Source organism: Benincasa hispida, chromosome 1 (assembly GCF_009727055.1).
Source record: "Benincasa hispida cultivar B227 chromosome 1, ASM972705v1, whole genome shotgun sequence".
NCBI lineage: Eukaryota > Viridiplantae > Streptophyta > Magnoliopsida > Cucurbitales > Cucurbitaceae > Benincasa > Benincasa hispida.
In genome coordinates, this window is record NC_052349.1 from 65,005,309 (window position 1) to 65,021,059 (window position 15,751).

Below are 15,751 nucleotides of genomic sequence, written 5' to 3' on the forward strand. Positions count from 1 at the left end.
GCTCGGTAGGAATTCATGTATCAGACATACAATTTAGTGGTAATCGTGTATTAGGTGCACAATTACACAACTCTATTTTTGCTAATAGTTTCAACCCAACCATATTTTTGTTAATATTTATTAAAATAAAATTGTTTAAAAAAAAATTCTCAATTTTAGAACAAAATTTGTAATATCTCCTCCAAATTTCGAAGAAATTAGAAAACGAATACTTCCAATAGTAGGGCCCAAGCCTTGCTTAGCAGAGGTACCAGACCCAAGTTCACCTCCCCAAAAAAATCCTCTCTTTCACCGTGCTTCGCTCGCTTTCTTCTCCACCAAGCCAGGCCTTCGCCGGAACCCTTTCGACCCCTTCCTTCGTCTCCACTGCGGAGCTCTCGCCGTCCAGCATTACACCTTCCTTTTTCAAACTTTCACCCAGTTGATCTTCGGGTCGGTCGTGTTTCTTCAGAGGTTCGCCTTTTGTTTTTCTTTATTTGCTTCATCAGATTGTGTCTTTTTTTTTTTTTTTTTTTTTTTGAATCTGGAAAGTATGGCGTGTTTCATTTCGCTGAGTTACGGGAATTATTACTTGCTTCTTGTGATATGAGCTATTCTTTTGCCTTTGGTTTATACTCCTATCGAATTTGAGAATTGAGATCTTATTCTAGTGTTGCGACAGCTTCTTATTACTCTAGGATCAATGATTCGTTCCTTGTGACTTCAAAGTTTTTGAGTTGAAATTGAATGCTGTGGCGTGATTTGAGATCTGATTCGGTTCTGGAAATGGTTCATGTTGAAGGACACGGCAAGCTGCATTTTTTTTTTCTTTTTTAAAAAAGTCGATTTAAACCCAAGCCAGACCGACACTTAAACCTATTTTAGGGTTTTTATTTTGTCAGCTGACATACGTGTGATTGCTGAACTCCCACACCCACACCAGTTTTTCTTCCTTCCTCAAACGCAGCCACTTGAAGACCTTCGCGCCGGCGATTTGGTTTCTTTCCATTTCTGTTTTTTCTTCTTTTTATGAACATCCATTTCTCTATTTTTTTTTTCTCTCTACTGTTTTTCCCTTTTTTAAACGTATTAGAACTTGAATATTGTTATGACTTATGATGTTGGTATCTATCGTCTGAATTGTATGGTTGTGATTTGTTTTTAAAGGTAACATTTCACAATATGTTTATATACACAATATATATATTTTTGTAAAAGAAAGAATATAACGTCTCCCTGACGGTCTCCCTCACGTGTCGTTTCTACTTATTTGGAAATTAGCATGTCGTTGTGTCGGTATCATGTCGAATTCGTGTATACATGTCGCATGTTAGTGTCTCTGTGCTTCTTAGTCTGTAGTAACATCAATATGCTTAAAAAATATCACATGCTCACCAATGTGTTTCAGAATTTTATCATTTTATTGTGGTTGCCGTTTTTCAAATTGTTGGTCTTGGTATATATTTGCCACGTTTGATTTCATAATCTTAAATTTTCAATCAGATAGATATCTCGTCAATTAAGAATGTTGTTTAATTTTTGTAAATTGCTATAGCATATAGCCTGTTGGTGAAAATATCTTTTATTGTGGCTTCATCCCTTATTTCCTCAATACATAAATGACATTGACTTGAAATGAAGTAAAAGAAAACTTCTTAGTGATTCAAGCAATCATACTCTTTAGTTGAAACAGAGTGTACATATACTCATGAGGAGTTCTTTTATGGGATTGCCTTTTCTCTTTTTTTCCAAATGCAGGAATGTATAATAATGTTGAAGCCCAGTCTGCAGCTCCAAAACCTCCATCAAGCTCTCAGCCAAAACCATTTGGAAATGCGTTTTATGGTGCCGGATCAGGACTAATTCGAGGTGGACTGGGTGCATATGGAGAGAAAATATTTGGGTCAAGCTCAGAGTATGTTCAAAGCAATGTGAGTACTATTTCCTCTGTAAATTTATCACCATCCAAGATTTATAGTTCAGAAAAGGTTACAAATTTCTATTTACTTTTTATTTTTTTTTATTTTTTTTAAGGAAATAACTTTCATGGAGAAAAAATGAATGAACAGAAGGGCATACAAAAAACATCTTTTTTTGTATGAATGTAGCATTTTTTTTTATTTGTTTGTGCATTCAGAAATTTTGTGATTATTGTTTTACACAATAGAAGTCCATAGAATGGTTTGACAAAATTTCCTTTTATCTTTCATATTCCATGTGGCCAGGGGGCATATTAATAATTTCCATGTCTACTGATTACTCTACCCCATAAGGCTTTACGAAACTCCATAAAGAACATTTATACTTGAGCAATTCTACCACCTCTTCTAATATTTGCTTTTATCATTAAGCATCACTCTTTCGTTTGTTTTTCTCCATATACCCAAAAGAGTTCTTCAACTACATTGCACCATAAAGCTCTTCCGTTCTTGAAATTATGGCCACATAGAAAACATCTAACTAGGTTATCCATTGCATCTCTCAGAAAATTCCAAGTTAGGTTGAAGCATTATAAAATAGAGTTCGAACATATGTCTTCAGTCAAGTCCTTAAGCAGCAGTAGATTGTGGGGATCCGGTACCTTGCTTGAGAAGGATATATAAAATCTTATTTAGAAGACAAGATGCCCTAAGAAAGTAAAGCTATTTGTATGGACCCTTTGCTTTGAGAGAGTGATCAAGGCAGAAATTTTATTCAAGCTGTTGTTTGATCTGCCCATAGAAAAATTCCAAGGCCATCTATTATTCATTGTCCCTTCACTATGCAGCTACGACCATTTCCTTCCTCTGATTTTGAAGTTTCTAAGGAACTTGGAGATTCAGTTAAAGAAAAAATGGAGTTATTGTTTTCTGGACTTGGATTGAGAACGGGAAAAAAGAAAAGCCAAGACATTGTGGCTTAATGTGCTGAAAGTTTCGAGTAGGGAGTTTGGTTCTTAAAAATAAAAGAATGTTCAAAGTGTTTTGAGTTTGTTAGAGGTTCTAGATCTAGTTAAATTTCATGTCTCTACCTCTAGTTGGTGTGCATTTTTCAACTCCTTTTGTTACTGCACTTCCTTTCTAATTAACTCAAATTGGGGTGGTTTTCTGCAATACCAATAGGGAGAGGATGGAAAAGATCATTAGCTTTGCACCTAATCAATGAAAATATTTCCTTTCTAAAAGAAAAAAGAAGTAGAAGAAGAAGAAGAAGAGAAGAAAAGAAACTAAAATAAAAGAGAGAAAAAATTCTTTTTGTATATTTTTTTGAACAAGGAACAAACTTTTCATTGACAGAGGAAAAGGAAAAAAAGTGTTCTAGTATACAACCTCCCATAGGGAGAGAGAATAAAATACCCAAAGAAACGACAAAACACCAAAAACACAAGAGCCTGAAAAAACAACTAAAAAGAGGACCCCAAAACACCAAACCAAACAGCAAAAACTACACCAAAATAAGACAACAGAGAGAGACATCATGTAAGAAGACCCAACATTCATAATGCTTCCAATACGTTACTGTTATCCTTGTCTCCTTTCAAGATGTAAATGACTCTCTCTTCATTGTTAAAACCTTACAAGAAAGATGAAGACTTTCTAATGATTTGGGGATTTTAAATTCTTAAGCATGTGGCTAAACTTTTTGGTTCTCAGATGATTAAAGGAATTTAGTGTGTTTTTTATTTTGAAATATAAAAAATAAAATTTTCTTTTTAATTTTTAATTATTATCATTGCAATGGACAGATAAGTAGGTACTTTTCTGATCCCCAATACTACTTCCAAGTGAACGACCAGTATGTTAGAAATAAATTGAAGGTTGTCCTATTTCCATTTCTGCACAGGGTATGTACTAATCTTTTAATTTCTTGTTGATTTTTGTTGTCCTTACTCTCTCCTCCTTACTCCTTGATTATCGTATTGCTTTTGTTTCAGGGCCACTGGACACGAATAACTGATCCAATTGGGGGCAGACTATCGTATAAGCCACCAATTTATGATATCAATGCACCAGACTTGTACATTCCATTCATGGCTTTCGGCACTTATGTTGTTCTTGCAGGCTTCTCACTTGGTCTTCAAGGAAAGTGAGTGCAAATAAGTTTTTGGTGTACCATTATTATAATTTTTTCTTTTAAAGATGAATCCATAATGTCATAGCACAAATGAAAATATTTACAACCGGACCAAAAAAGCGACAAAACAAAAGGAGCGAAAAAAAGAAAAAACTAACTGTTATGGATAATTGGAAAAGGATAAGTATGACATCTTTTTGTCATAAACACCCAAAGGGAAGTTTCAAACTTAACCGTAAGCCAAACTCTCTTAGGATATCTCCAGGCTTGGTTTATCTTGATCCAAATGTTCCACAAAATAGCCTTCCTCATAAGGTTGCCTTGTTCATAGGTTAGTTCAAACCTCTCATGTGCTTGAGCCAAACACAAAATAGCATCTCCTCTCCCAAATTGAGATAGTGACATTACTACTCTTAAACACATGGTCCAATCTCTTACATTTACACAAAATGATCTCTGTGAAGGAGATGGGAATTGGGAAGTAACCAACACACGTCAATTTCAACTTCTCTTTCTGAGCCACTTTCATAAGTACTGACTATCTTATCTTTATGCTGAAAGGTCCAAAACAGTTTGGACTCTCTTCACTTAGCTATTATAAGTACAGACTATATTTAAACTAATATTTAAACCGAAAGGTCCCAAACAGTTTGAAAGAAAAAGGAGTACTAGATAGAAAATCACCTATTGCCTTAGAGCGTTAGGTTAGGCTGTACAGGAAATGTAACAATCAATCAAGATGATATGGTATCTCATTGCAAAATCTCATATTACCTAGCATAAACATGGGTCCAACAGTCTCTGTACCACCCCCACTATGTGAGCCCCTTCCTCGACAATTGCTTATATTCTATAGGTTGTACATTTGAGTTCATGGGTTCTAATATTCTATAGGTTATATTATACTTCTCTGTCCTTAAGTTCGAGGGAGATGAAATTTCTCAAGATTTATGCCAGCAGAAAGAGGAATTCTTCTATTTTGAGATCTATCTTTCTGTTTTTCTCTTTAGTGGTTCTATTTGTTTGGTTTGTTCAGCGTTCTCTTGTTGCGGAGGTTTCTTTTTCGTATTTTGTAGTTTCTTTGGTGTTCTGTTGGATTCTATTTCTTACTCCCTTGTGGAGTTTGTATCTTTGAGCATTAATCTCTTTTCATTTATTCAATGAAAAGTTTTACTAACTTTATGTTGGGCCGGTAAAGCTATTTGCTTTTGGGAAGATAAATGGTGTGTCTCTCAACCCGTGGCTCTCAAATTCCCTAATATTTACTCCTTGTCTTACAAGGAGGAGGCTAGGGTGGCGGATTGCTGGTGTGCCTCAAATCACTTGTGGGACTTGGGCCTAGGAATATCTTTGACAGAGAAATGGATGATGTTGTGGTGCTTTTACAGATCCTTCATTTCTGGTCTCCCTAAGGGGACTTTGACAAACTTAAATGGAAGATTGATGTCTTGGGGAATTTTACCACAAAGGCTACTTTTTTAAATATTATGATACAGTCCCTGCATACTACCTTCCCGCTGGTTGACCTTGTTTGGAAGCTCAAAATTCCCGAAAAAGTCGGGTTCTTCCTTTGGTCTCTTGCTTATAGATGTCTAAATACTAACGACAAGCTGCAAAGGAAGCTAAAAAATAGCTCTCTTTCCCCCTCAATCTGTTGCCTTTGTATGAAAGACGAGGAGTCTTTGGACCATATTTTCTTACACTGTGATTATGCTTTCAAAGGGTGGTCAAATATATTTAGCATTTTTGGGTGGCAGTGCTGTCTTCCAAAAAAGGTGGATGATTGGCTTTTAGATGGGCTTGACAACTATGCTTTTCGCGGTAAAGGAAAGATTCTTTAGAGATGTGCCACTCGGTCTCTTCTTTGGTGTCTTTGGAAGGAAAGATAGTAGAATTTTTGATGATAAGACTTTTTCTGTTGATTCTTTTTGGACTTTTGTTCAACATACAACCTCTTGGTGGTGCACAAATTACACCAAGTTATTTTGTAATTACAGCCTTTTGATGATTTTTAACAATTGGAAGACCTTCCCGTATTAGTTTGTTAGGTTCCTACCCCCTATACTTAGTACAATCCAACAATACAACAACCACAGTAATGACCAGCAAAACAGAACAACAATCTCTGTTACAAGATTTATTAATAACAGAGAATAATCAAAAGCTTACACTGAAAACAAAGGGCATAATAATGGAATAAAAGGACAACAATAAAAGGACAATAATGAGAGCAGAAGAACTAGCCAATTCGAGAGGGCTAGAAATCTCTCCTTTAAAAGCTGCGGTAGCTTTTCCCAAAATGTTCCCTGCTTTCCTTCAGCCTCCCTCCATTCTGTTTATAGCCCAGCTCAGTGGTCCTTCCTTGTATCATCTCTTTCCTCACGGTTATTTCCTCTTTCCACAATCTTTGGTGTAATTCCTCTTCTACCCTTCCTCTTATAGGGGTGTATGATTGGAGGCTTAACAATACCGCCCTCCTCGCAATGCACCTTATCCTCAAGGTGGAGTTGAGGAAACTGTTCCTTCATTAAGTACACCAACTCCCATGTTACTTCACTCTCCAGCAATCCTTTCCACTTCACTAACCATTCATTTGCAGCTAATTCCCCGTTCCAACGTATTCCCAAAATGAATTTAGGAACCACCTGCAACTCCCACTCTTCAGTTAATGCTGGGGAATATTGTTGCATTTTGATTTGCTCACCCAATTTCTTCTTTAACTGGGATATATGGAACATGTTGTGTATATTTGCCCCAGGTGGTAATTCTAGCTTGTATGCCACCTCTCCAATCTGCTCCAACACACGATAAGGACCATAGAGTTTTAGGGCTAATTTTTCACATCTTTTCCTTGCTAAAGAGCGCTGTTGGTAAGGCCAAAGTTTCAAAAGCACTTCATCTCCCACTTCAAATTGTAATTCTCTCCTATTCAAATCAACTTGCTTCTTCATTCGGTTCCTTGCCACCACTAGGTGTTTTTTCAAGGCATTCAAAGCTGTATCTCTTGCCATTAGTTGTTGTTCCACCAAATCGTTTGAAGTTTTGTTCTCCCCATATGATACTAAAGGTGGGGTTTTCTTCCAAACATTGGCTGATATGGAGTGGATTTAATTGAAGAATGGAAAGTGGTTGGTGTTGTACCAAAGTTCAGCCCAAGGAATCCACTTACTCCATTTCGATGGTTGCTCATTACAAAAACACCTCAAATAAGTCTCTAAACATCGGTTTACCCTTTCAGTCTGGCCATCCGTTTGAGGGTGAAATGCTGTGCTCCTCCTCAATACCATTCCCATCATGGAAAATAATTCCTTCCTGAAATAGCTAAGAAAAATCTTATCTCGATCTATCACTATTGATTTTGGAACTTCGTGACCACCTCTTGAATGAAAACCTCTGCCACTTGCTTAACCGAAAAAGGATGTTTTAAACGCACAAAGTGAGCATACTTACTAAGCTTGTCTACTACCACCATGATTGAATCGAATCCTTCTAACTTGGGTAATCCTTCCACAAAATCCATAGTGAGGTTGTCCCAATTCTGTTTTGGAATGGGTAATGGTTGCAACAACCTAGCTAGTTTCAGAGCTTTTGTCTTGTTTCGTTGGCAAGTTTCACAATGCTCCACATATCTCTTGACATCGGCCTTCATTCCTTGCCACAATAATTCCCCGGACATTCTTTTATAGGTCCGAAGAAAACTTGAACGTCCTCCCAACACCGAATCGTGAAAGGTGTGCAAAAGTGAGGGTATTAAAGTGGAGTGTTTTGAGAGCACCAGCCTTCCTTTATAAGTTTCTTGTGAATCCATTGATAATTTGGTTTTCCCTCAGGATCTTTCTGTAGTTTCGCTATAATAGCATGTAGGTTGTCATCTTCCTGAACCTCTTTTAGAACTAGATCTACGTCCAACAATGCTGGAGTAGTTAACACCATTAGTTCCTCAGGTAATCGAGATAATGCATCGGCAACTTTGTTCATAAGGCCGGGTTGATACAAGATTTCAAAATCATATCCCATCAACTTGGTTAACCACTTCTGAAATTGAGGCTGCACCCCCCTATGCTCAATTAGGAATTTCAACGCCTTTTGATTTGACACCACAGTGAACTTATTGCCCAATAGGTAATGTCTCCATTTCTGAACCGCTAGAACTACCACCATTAATTCACATTCATAGATAGATTTCTCTTATGCTTGAAGAGATAGTGTCTGGCTGAAGTATGCAATCGTTCTTGAGTTTTGAGTAAGAATGGCCCCTAGCCCAAACCTAGATGCATCCGTTTCTATTATGATGGGGAGTGAAAAATCTGGTAAGGCTAACACTGGTATGGTTGACATGGCTTGTTTCAATTCCTCGAACGCTTGGTTGGCCTGATCATTCCAATGGAAGGCGTTTTTCTGAAGTAATTGGGTTAGGGGCACTGCAATCTGCTCATATTTTTGCACAAACCTCTGATAGTATCCCGTGAGGTCGAGAAAACCTCGTAGTTTTGTTACATTGGTTGGTCGGGGCCATTGTATCATTGCCTTCCCCTTATCTCCGTCAGCTTCCACCCCCTCTTGTGAGACCGAATGGCCTAGATATTGAATTCTGGGATGATAGAATGTGCACTTCTTTTTGTTTGCAAATAGTTTATGATCCCTCAAGACATTGAAGACCATGGCTAAATGTGTTTCATGGGTGGTAATATCGGGTCTGTAGATCAGAATGTCGTCTAAGAAAACCAATATGAATCTCTTGAGAAATGGCCCAAAGATCTGGTTCATTAGTGATTGAAAAGAAATTGGTGCGTTTGTCGACTCGAAGGCATTACTAGAAACTCATAGTGCCCTTCATGTGTCCGAAAGGCTGCCTTCTCTACGTCCCTTTCTTTCATTCGTATTTGGTGATGCCCGGATCTTAGATCCAACTTTGAATATACTGCCGAACCATGGAGCTCATCAAATAGTTCCTCAATAATCGGAATGGGAACTCTGTCTGCAATAGTAATCTGATTTAACTTTCGGTAATCAACACAAAATCTCCATCCTCTATCTTTCTTCTTTACTAGTAAAATCGGGCTCGAGTAGGGGCTACGACTTGGCCTTATAATCCCTGCGTTTAGCATTTCATCAATGAGTTTTTCAATTTCTGCCCGTATTTGTAGGGTTTTACGTTAACTGGGGGTTGTCCTAATGATTTGATGATCGATCTCCCTCTTTGGTGGAAGTTCTATTGGTGTTATGAATATATCTTCGTTTTCCTCAAGTAGAGATTGAATCATCATTGGCAGTATCTCTTCCTCACGATCTCTGTTTTCTTCAACCACCTCTCGATTATCTGTTATCTATACATTCTGAAACTCAATCAAGAATCCTTGATCTTTTTCCTCCCAAACTTTAGCTAAAGCCTTCAACAATATTTCTGAACGGGTCAGAGAAGGGTCTCCTTTCAAGGTCACGATTCGGTCTTCCTCGGTAAAACTCATTGTCAACGATGCCCAATGAAACCCCATAAACCCCGTGGTAAAAAGCCACTGCATTCCAAACACTATATCCATCTTTTTCAGGTCTATCAGAAGGAAATCAGCTGTGATAACCAATCCTTAAAGTTTTTATATGACTGATTTACGTACCTTTACCTTGTATTTTGTCACCATTTCCTATCAGCACCCTATATTTACCTGTAGGTGTTATGGACAGCTTCATCTCATCGATTAATTTTTTGTGAAAGAAGTTCTGAGTTGCTCTATAATCGATTAAGATGATCACTTATTTTTCTCCCATGGAGGTGTCGTTACGATCGAGGATGGAATTCTCAAAGCAATGGACGATGAAATTGAGAGCCTATTAGCACCCTATACTTACCTGTAGGTGTCCTTCATCTCATCGATTAATTTTTGGTGAAAGAAGTTATGAGTTGCTCTATAATCGATTAAGACGATCACTTCTTTTTCTCCCATGGCCCCTCATTGCTTTGAGAATTCCATCCTCGATCGTAACGACACCTCCATGTTTTCAATTACTTCAACCAAATTCAACTCAGGTCCTTCTAGGTCTTCTTCGCTCCCAGATTCATCCCCTAAGTCGTCCTCATTCGTAATAAATAACATTAACTCCCGATTCTCCCTAACCTTGCAACGATGGCTGATCGATTACTTCTCATTACAACGAAAGTAGAGCCCCTTCTCCAATCGTTTCGAGTACTCACTATCAGATAGTCGTTTCACCGGAGGGTCTTTCTTCACGGCATTTCTCTTGACGGGAATGGTTATTTGCTTGGTCGCTTTTGTTTCCGTTCCCATAGTTTTCCTCATCCCAATATCAACTTTGTTCCCCGATTGGGCCTCTCTTTTCTCCGGCCTATTAATACCCAGCTCAGTAAGAGCCAACTTAAGGGCCATGTTTCGGTCGCTGATGAGTTGGGCCTCCCTCATGTTGGCGTCCAAGCCCACTGGATGACGATTATCACTTTGACTCTAATCGACGACTCTAGCCCATTCAGAAAAGCATTGACGAGAACATCCTTTGCCATCTCCAGTAATAGCGCAGAATAGGTGACGAACTTCTTAACGTAATCCGCATAGCTGCCGTCCTACTTGATTCTCAGTAATCTGGCTTCGAGGCTTCCTTTGGTTGTGGGTCGGTAGTGTTAAAAAATTCTTCGTTTTAGTTCTTCCCAAGTATCAATCGATTTTTGGTTATGGCTCCACCTGAAGCAGTCCACCTTGTCGGGCGTGAAGCTCACCATAGCTACCTTCACTTTTTCCAGATCGTTGAGTTCATGGATTTCAAAATAGTGCTCGACTCTGTAAACCTAGGATTCTAGATTCTCTCCATTAAAGATCAGTGTCTCCAGACGTTTGTATTTATTCTTGTCTGCACCTCCGATCCCCTGAGTCTGAGTCGATTCCACTTTTTCCATTTTTCCTTTCAACTTGATTCGAGATCCGTCTGCCATGCCTGATTCTTCGTTCTTCTTGGTCGAACTACTCTTTCTAACATCTTCCATTAGCATTTCCACACTCTTGCAGAGGCCCAGAATCAGGTCCTTCATCCCTGCAATCTCCTTCTCGGTAGCTTCTACCCATTATTCAATTTGCTTCTGTGCCATTTGCCTTGTTTGCCCCAGGATTGTAACGGCTTTGATACCAATTTGTTAGGTTCCTACCCCCTGTACTCAGTACAATCCAACAATACAACAACCACAGTGATAACCAGCAAAACAAAGCAACAATCTCTGTCACAAGATCTATTAATAACAGAGAATAATAAAAAGCTTACTTTGAAAACAAAGAGCTTAACAATAGAATAAAAGGACAACAAGAAAAGGACAATAATGAGAGCAGAAGAACTAGCCAATTCGAGAGGGCTAGAAATCTCTCCTTTAAAAGTTGCGGTAGCTTTTCCCAAAATGTTCCCTGCTTTCTCTCAGCATCCCTCCATTCTGTTTATAGCTCAGCTTAGTGGTCCTCCCTTGTATCGTCTCTTTTCTCACGGTTATTTCCTCCTCCCACAATCTTTGGTGTAATTCCTCTTTTACCCTTCCTCTTATAGGTGTGTATGATTGGAGGCTTAACATAGTCTTCCGGGGAGGGGTCCTCTCAACCCCTTACCCTTAGACTGCTCATTTTGGTTGGAATATATTTGTTTGTTTCCTTAAAAAAAAAAAAAAATGAAAAGTTTTGTCTTTGGTTCAAAAAGACTTTTCAGTCTCAAGATGATGGAGTCAGTCAACGAAGTAATTACAAAAATAACCTATGCTATGCTGAGCACTCTACTTAAAGGCAGTAATAGTATTTTGTACAAAATCACAAAAGAAAGTAAAAGAAGATTCTTGTCTGAGAAAACTATATTCATTTCCTTTCAAAGAGGCCAGAGGATAGCTCTGACTGCATTCATCAATATAACTCTTGCTTTGTCTTTAAAGAACCATCCAGAAAGAACTTCAGCCAGCCATCTATCCACCAACTTTGTTTGGCACTCCTGCCAATCGAAGAGATCCCCAAAGAAATTCCACACGCGAGATGTGAAGTCACAGTGAAGTAAAAGCTGGGAGAGAGTTTCCTCACTTCTGGAGAAGAACATAGAAAAAACGTTGGGGGAGATGCATTAGGTAGAAAACCTTCTTTGAGCCTCTACCCAAGGTGTTGATGCTGCTAAGAGAAGTAGTCCACGAGAACTCTTTGGAATTCTAACATCCCAAATCTGGTTACACAGACTTAGCACTCCTTTTCTCTTGGAGAGCTTCCAAAGCAGATTTAACTGAGAACAAGCTCGGACTTCCTTTCTACTGCACAAGAAATTCTCCCTTCGTGAAAGAGTGACCTGCTACAGAAGCACAGAAAGGTTGGACCATTTTGATACTTAAATTCATTTTCTTGGAGAAGAAAATGCTTCAACAGAAAACAAATGTCAAAAGTAAAATCTTTCTAGAAATTCAATTTTCCATTAGGAGTGCATATTTGTTTTCAATCTAAATGAACTGTAAAAGAATAAGTGCATTTTTCAATATTTGCAAATTCTAAGCATGGAATATGGATTGCCATGTTTTTTTCCATTCCGTTATTGCCTTCCTCTTCCTTTTCCCTAAAGTGGAGTAACATCCAAAAGTCCTAGAATTGGATGCTGACGCCGGATATGCAATAAGGTTGATGGGCAATCACAATCTTCCTTTCAATTAATAGATAGATACGATATCCTTTTCTTGAAATAGAAACAAGGCTCTTCATTGATGAAATGAAAAGAGACTAATGCTCGAAGTACAATGAGATAGAGTAAGATAAAGTAAATACAACCAATGCCAAGTAAAGCATATACAATCAAATACAGCCCATAATGGAACAAATTGACTCTTTGATTGAAACTCCAAAAACCATTGTATCTGAAACTAAGAGAACAAATAACCATGTGATGAGGACAACTATTACGAGATAATCCAAGGGAGAGAGCCAGCTTCATCTTCAACAAAACTGATAATATAGCCAACGACCCCTAAAACCAAAGCCATAAGAGGAGATCAAAATGACTAGTGCAATTGGAGAACCACAACGTCTTAAAACAACCGTAACCAATTAGATAGAGGAAACCAAGAACTTGGAGAGGGGACGACCAAGAAGCCAGAAAAGTCCATCCTTCAACTTTGACAACTTGGTAACAAAGCCACCTTAAAATTTGAAAGAAAGCTGAAAAATCATTCCTTCTTTAACTACAAAGAGACAAACTTGATGTAGTTTATGCAAACAAAAGCTCCAAAGAAAAACTCCTTGATATTCCTGTTCTCAAGTCCAAACGGAGAGACAACTGCACTACCAAGATACACTAGCCCATGCAAAGGCTAACCCAATAATCAGGCCACAAAATTCTGAAGAGGAATGCCTCTCCAGAACGTCCCCAAGCTTCCACACTAATCCAATTGATGGTGAGGGGGACTGCCTTGGGTAACTTATCCTGTAGTTTCCACAGTGGCATCAGCTATTATTTACAAATTTGAGACTGGTTGTTGCTGATTATATTGGTGATGTGCACATATGTTCTCAAGGCCATGTATGTTACCTTGAGAACGTAACCCATGGGCCTACCGCCAAATCCATAATCAACAAATGCGATCCGCAATATTGCGGAACTTTGATCTACTTATCTTTGTCAGAAACCCTTCTATAGCATATCTCAACTACAACTACATATTCACAAATAATCAAGATGGTTTTTTAATTATTATCATTCTCCTAAAATGATTGTAGATTTACTCCAGAAGCTTTGAGTTGGTTGTTCATCAAGGGATTGCTAGGTTGGTTTATGCAAGTCATGCTGCTTAAAGTAACGCTATTATCATTGGGAAGTGGGGAGGCACCATTTCTCGATATTGTTGCATATGCTGGATACGCGTTTACCGGACTCTGTCTGGCTGCTATCGGAAGAATATCGTTGAAATACTCTTACTATTTTCTGATGCCATGGACGGCCTTATGCATGGGAATATTCTTGGTGAAAACGATGAAGAGAGTACTATTTGCAGAGGTGAGGAGTTATGATTCAAGCAGGCATCACTATCTATTACTCTTTATTGCTTTGGCTCAGTTCCCACTTTTCACTTGGCTTGGCAATGTAAGTGTCAATTGGCTTATATAAGTGCAGTGTTCTTGTACCTCTTTTTTTATTAGAAGCATGTCCTTAGCCACTTAGCCTTATGAGAAGAGATCAACAAATAACTGCTTCTGTCTAGTTTTACCATTGTAAAAGTTCTTTGTATTGGTTTCTTCTACTGTTCATCAGAGTTTCAGTATATTTCTTTTGACATCCCTGAAGAATTATGTACTGGCCCCAAAAGAAACATAGGAGTAACATGGAGCGCTTTCTTGTATTCCATACTGCTTATGATAAGCAAGTGTCATGGCTTCTTGCTGGGTGGTTTGAAATTAACCTGGTTAAATTACAACTTTAGCTTATGAACTTTGAAATTTGTGTCTATTTAGTTCAATGTCTTATAGATCATTAAACTTTTAATTTTATATCTAATAAAGCTGTAACAAATTTGCAATTTTAAAAAATTAATTGATATATTAGATATAGATTTAAATGATGTATAATAGAACTCTAAATTTTTAATTTTACCTTTAGTGGAACCGTTGCCGTTGGATTTGAAAAATTCAAAAGCTCAAGCATTCAATTTCTACTCTTGAAAGTTTGGGGATGGGGATTGAATAGGCGGTCTATGGATCTCCATTTTCGAATATTGAAAATCAAGATTTTTTTGGGACAAATTTGAAAATTTAGTATGATATCCATATATATAGATATAGTTTGAATAGTCTTTTAAATAGGTTTTCAAAAATAATGATCTACATTCCGAAGCTACTTTAAAAAGTTGTAGGGAAATTGTTATAAAGGGTAAAAATATCAAACTATTTATACATGTAGCAAAAGAAGCAGAAACCGCAAATCTGTTTTGATTTTTTCAAAATTTCCAAAGTGACTTTTTACATTTGAACTTAGTGCGCACGTATTGATCAGCAATTTCTTCTTCATCGACAACTGGATCATCAGAGTTCTTCATTTTTAAATTTCATCGTGTTGACCATCAGTGATAGACAATGATAAAATACTATTATACTTTATGAGACAATGATCTATCATTGTTTCTAGTGGTTTAATAGAATAAAAATTCTAATTAACATTTGGGAATTAGGAAAACTAATCTATTAGAGCAATAAAACTATAAATAAAGTACCATTTTCTCTTTTTAACAGAGTAACAACAAAACTATAAACTGATCTATTAAACTAAATGGAAAACTCATTTGTCAGCAACAAAACAAAACTATAAAGAGAGTAAGATTTCAAATCTAAACACGAAACTAAAAATTTAGTTCCATCTAATGATAGAGAGTAATAGAATACTATCACGGTCTATCATTAATATAGACAATGACAATGATCTATCCTGTCTAGGCAACTATATATCAGGAACCATCTCTAAGCATAATATTATACGACAAACAATGATAGTAATCTATCAGTATCTATCACTGATATACACTGATAAACTACTATAAGATAGACATTGATAGTAGTCTATCAGTGTCTATCACTCAATGATAAATAGTGGTAGAACACTATCACTTTAACCTACTATTAAGTTTTTTTTTTCCACTCCTTATCACTATTTCAACCTTCTATCAGCAACTGTGTATTAGCAAGAAAACATTATCTACGAGCAATGATAATTATCTATCATCAAC

General features: G+C 37.4%; 1 protein-coding gene across 2 annotated transcripts; it reads left to right on the plus strand.

The window, feature by feature from the left end:
* The first annotated feature begins 213 nt into the window (after positions 1 to 213).
* Positions 214 to 14,459, plus strand: LOC120084495 (protein YIF1B-like). 2 transcript variants are annotated; one of them, XM_039040292.1, is made up of 5 exons: positions 217 to 453; positions 1,738 to 1,910; positions 3,704 to 3,802; positions 3,893 to 4,044; positions 13,755 to 14,459. In XM_039040292.1, exons 2-5 carry the CDS (start codon positions 1,740 to 1,742, stop codon positions 14,140 to 14,142), a joined length of 810 nt encoding a protein of 269 aa, XP_038896220.1. In that variant the 5' UTR covers positions 217 to 453; positions 1,738 to 1,739; the 3' UTR covers positions 14,143 to 14,459. The 2 variants fall into 2 exon arrangements, with proteins under 2 accessions (XP_038896224.1, XP_038896220.1); XM_039040296.1 differs by lacking the exon at positions 3,704 to 3,802 and having other exon boundaries at positions 214 to 453.
* Positions 14,460 to 15,751: the final 1,292 nt, after the last annotated feature.

Excerpts from the sequence above, each read along its gene's own strand:
- LOC120084495 (XM_039040292.1), top strand. The coding sequence starts at position 1,740 with ATGTATAATAATGTTGAAGCCCAGTCTGCAGCTCCAAAACCTCCATCA. Across the intron at positions 1,911-3,703 it reads CAGAGTATGTTCAAAGCAAT|ATAAGTAGGTACTTTTCTGA; the intron begins GTGAGTACTATT and ends TGCAATGGACAG. Across the intron at positions 4,045-13,754 it reads TCACTTGGTCTTCAAGGAAA|ATTTACTCCAGAAGCTTTGA; the intron begins GTGAGTGCAAAT and ends AAATGATTGTAG.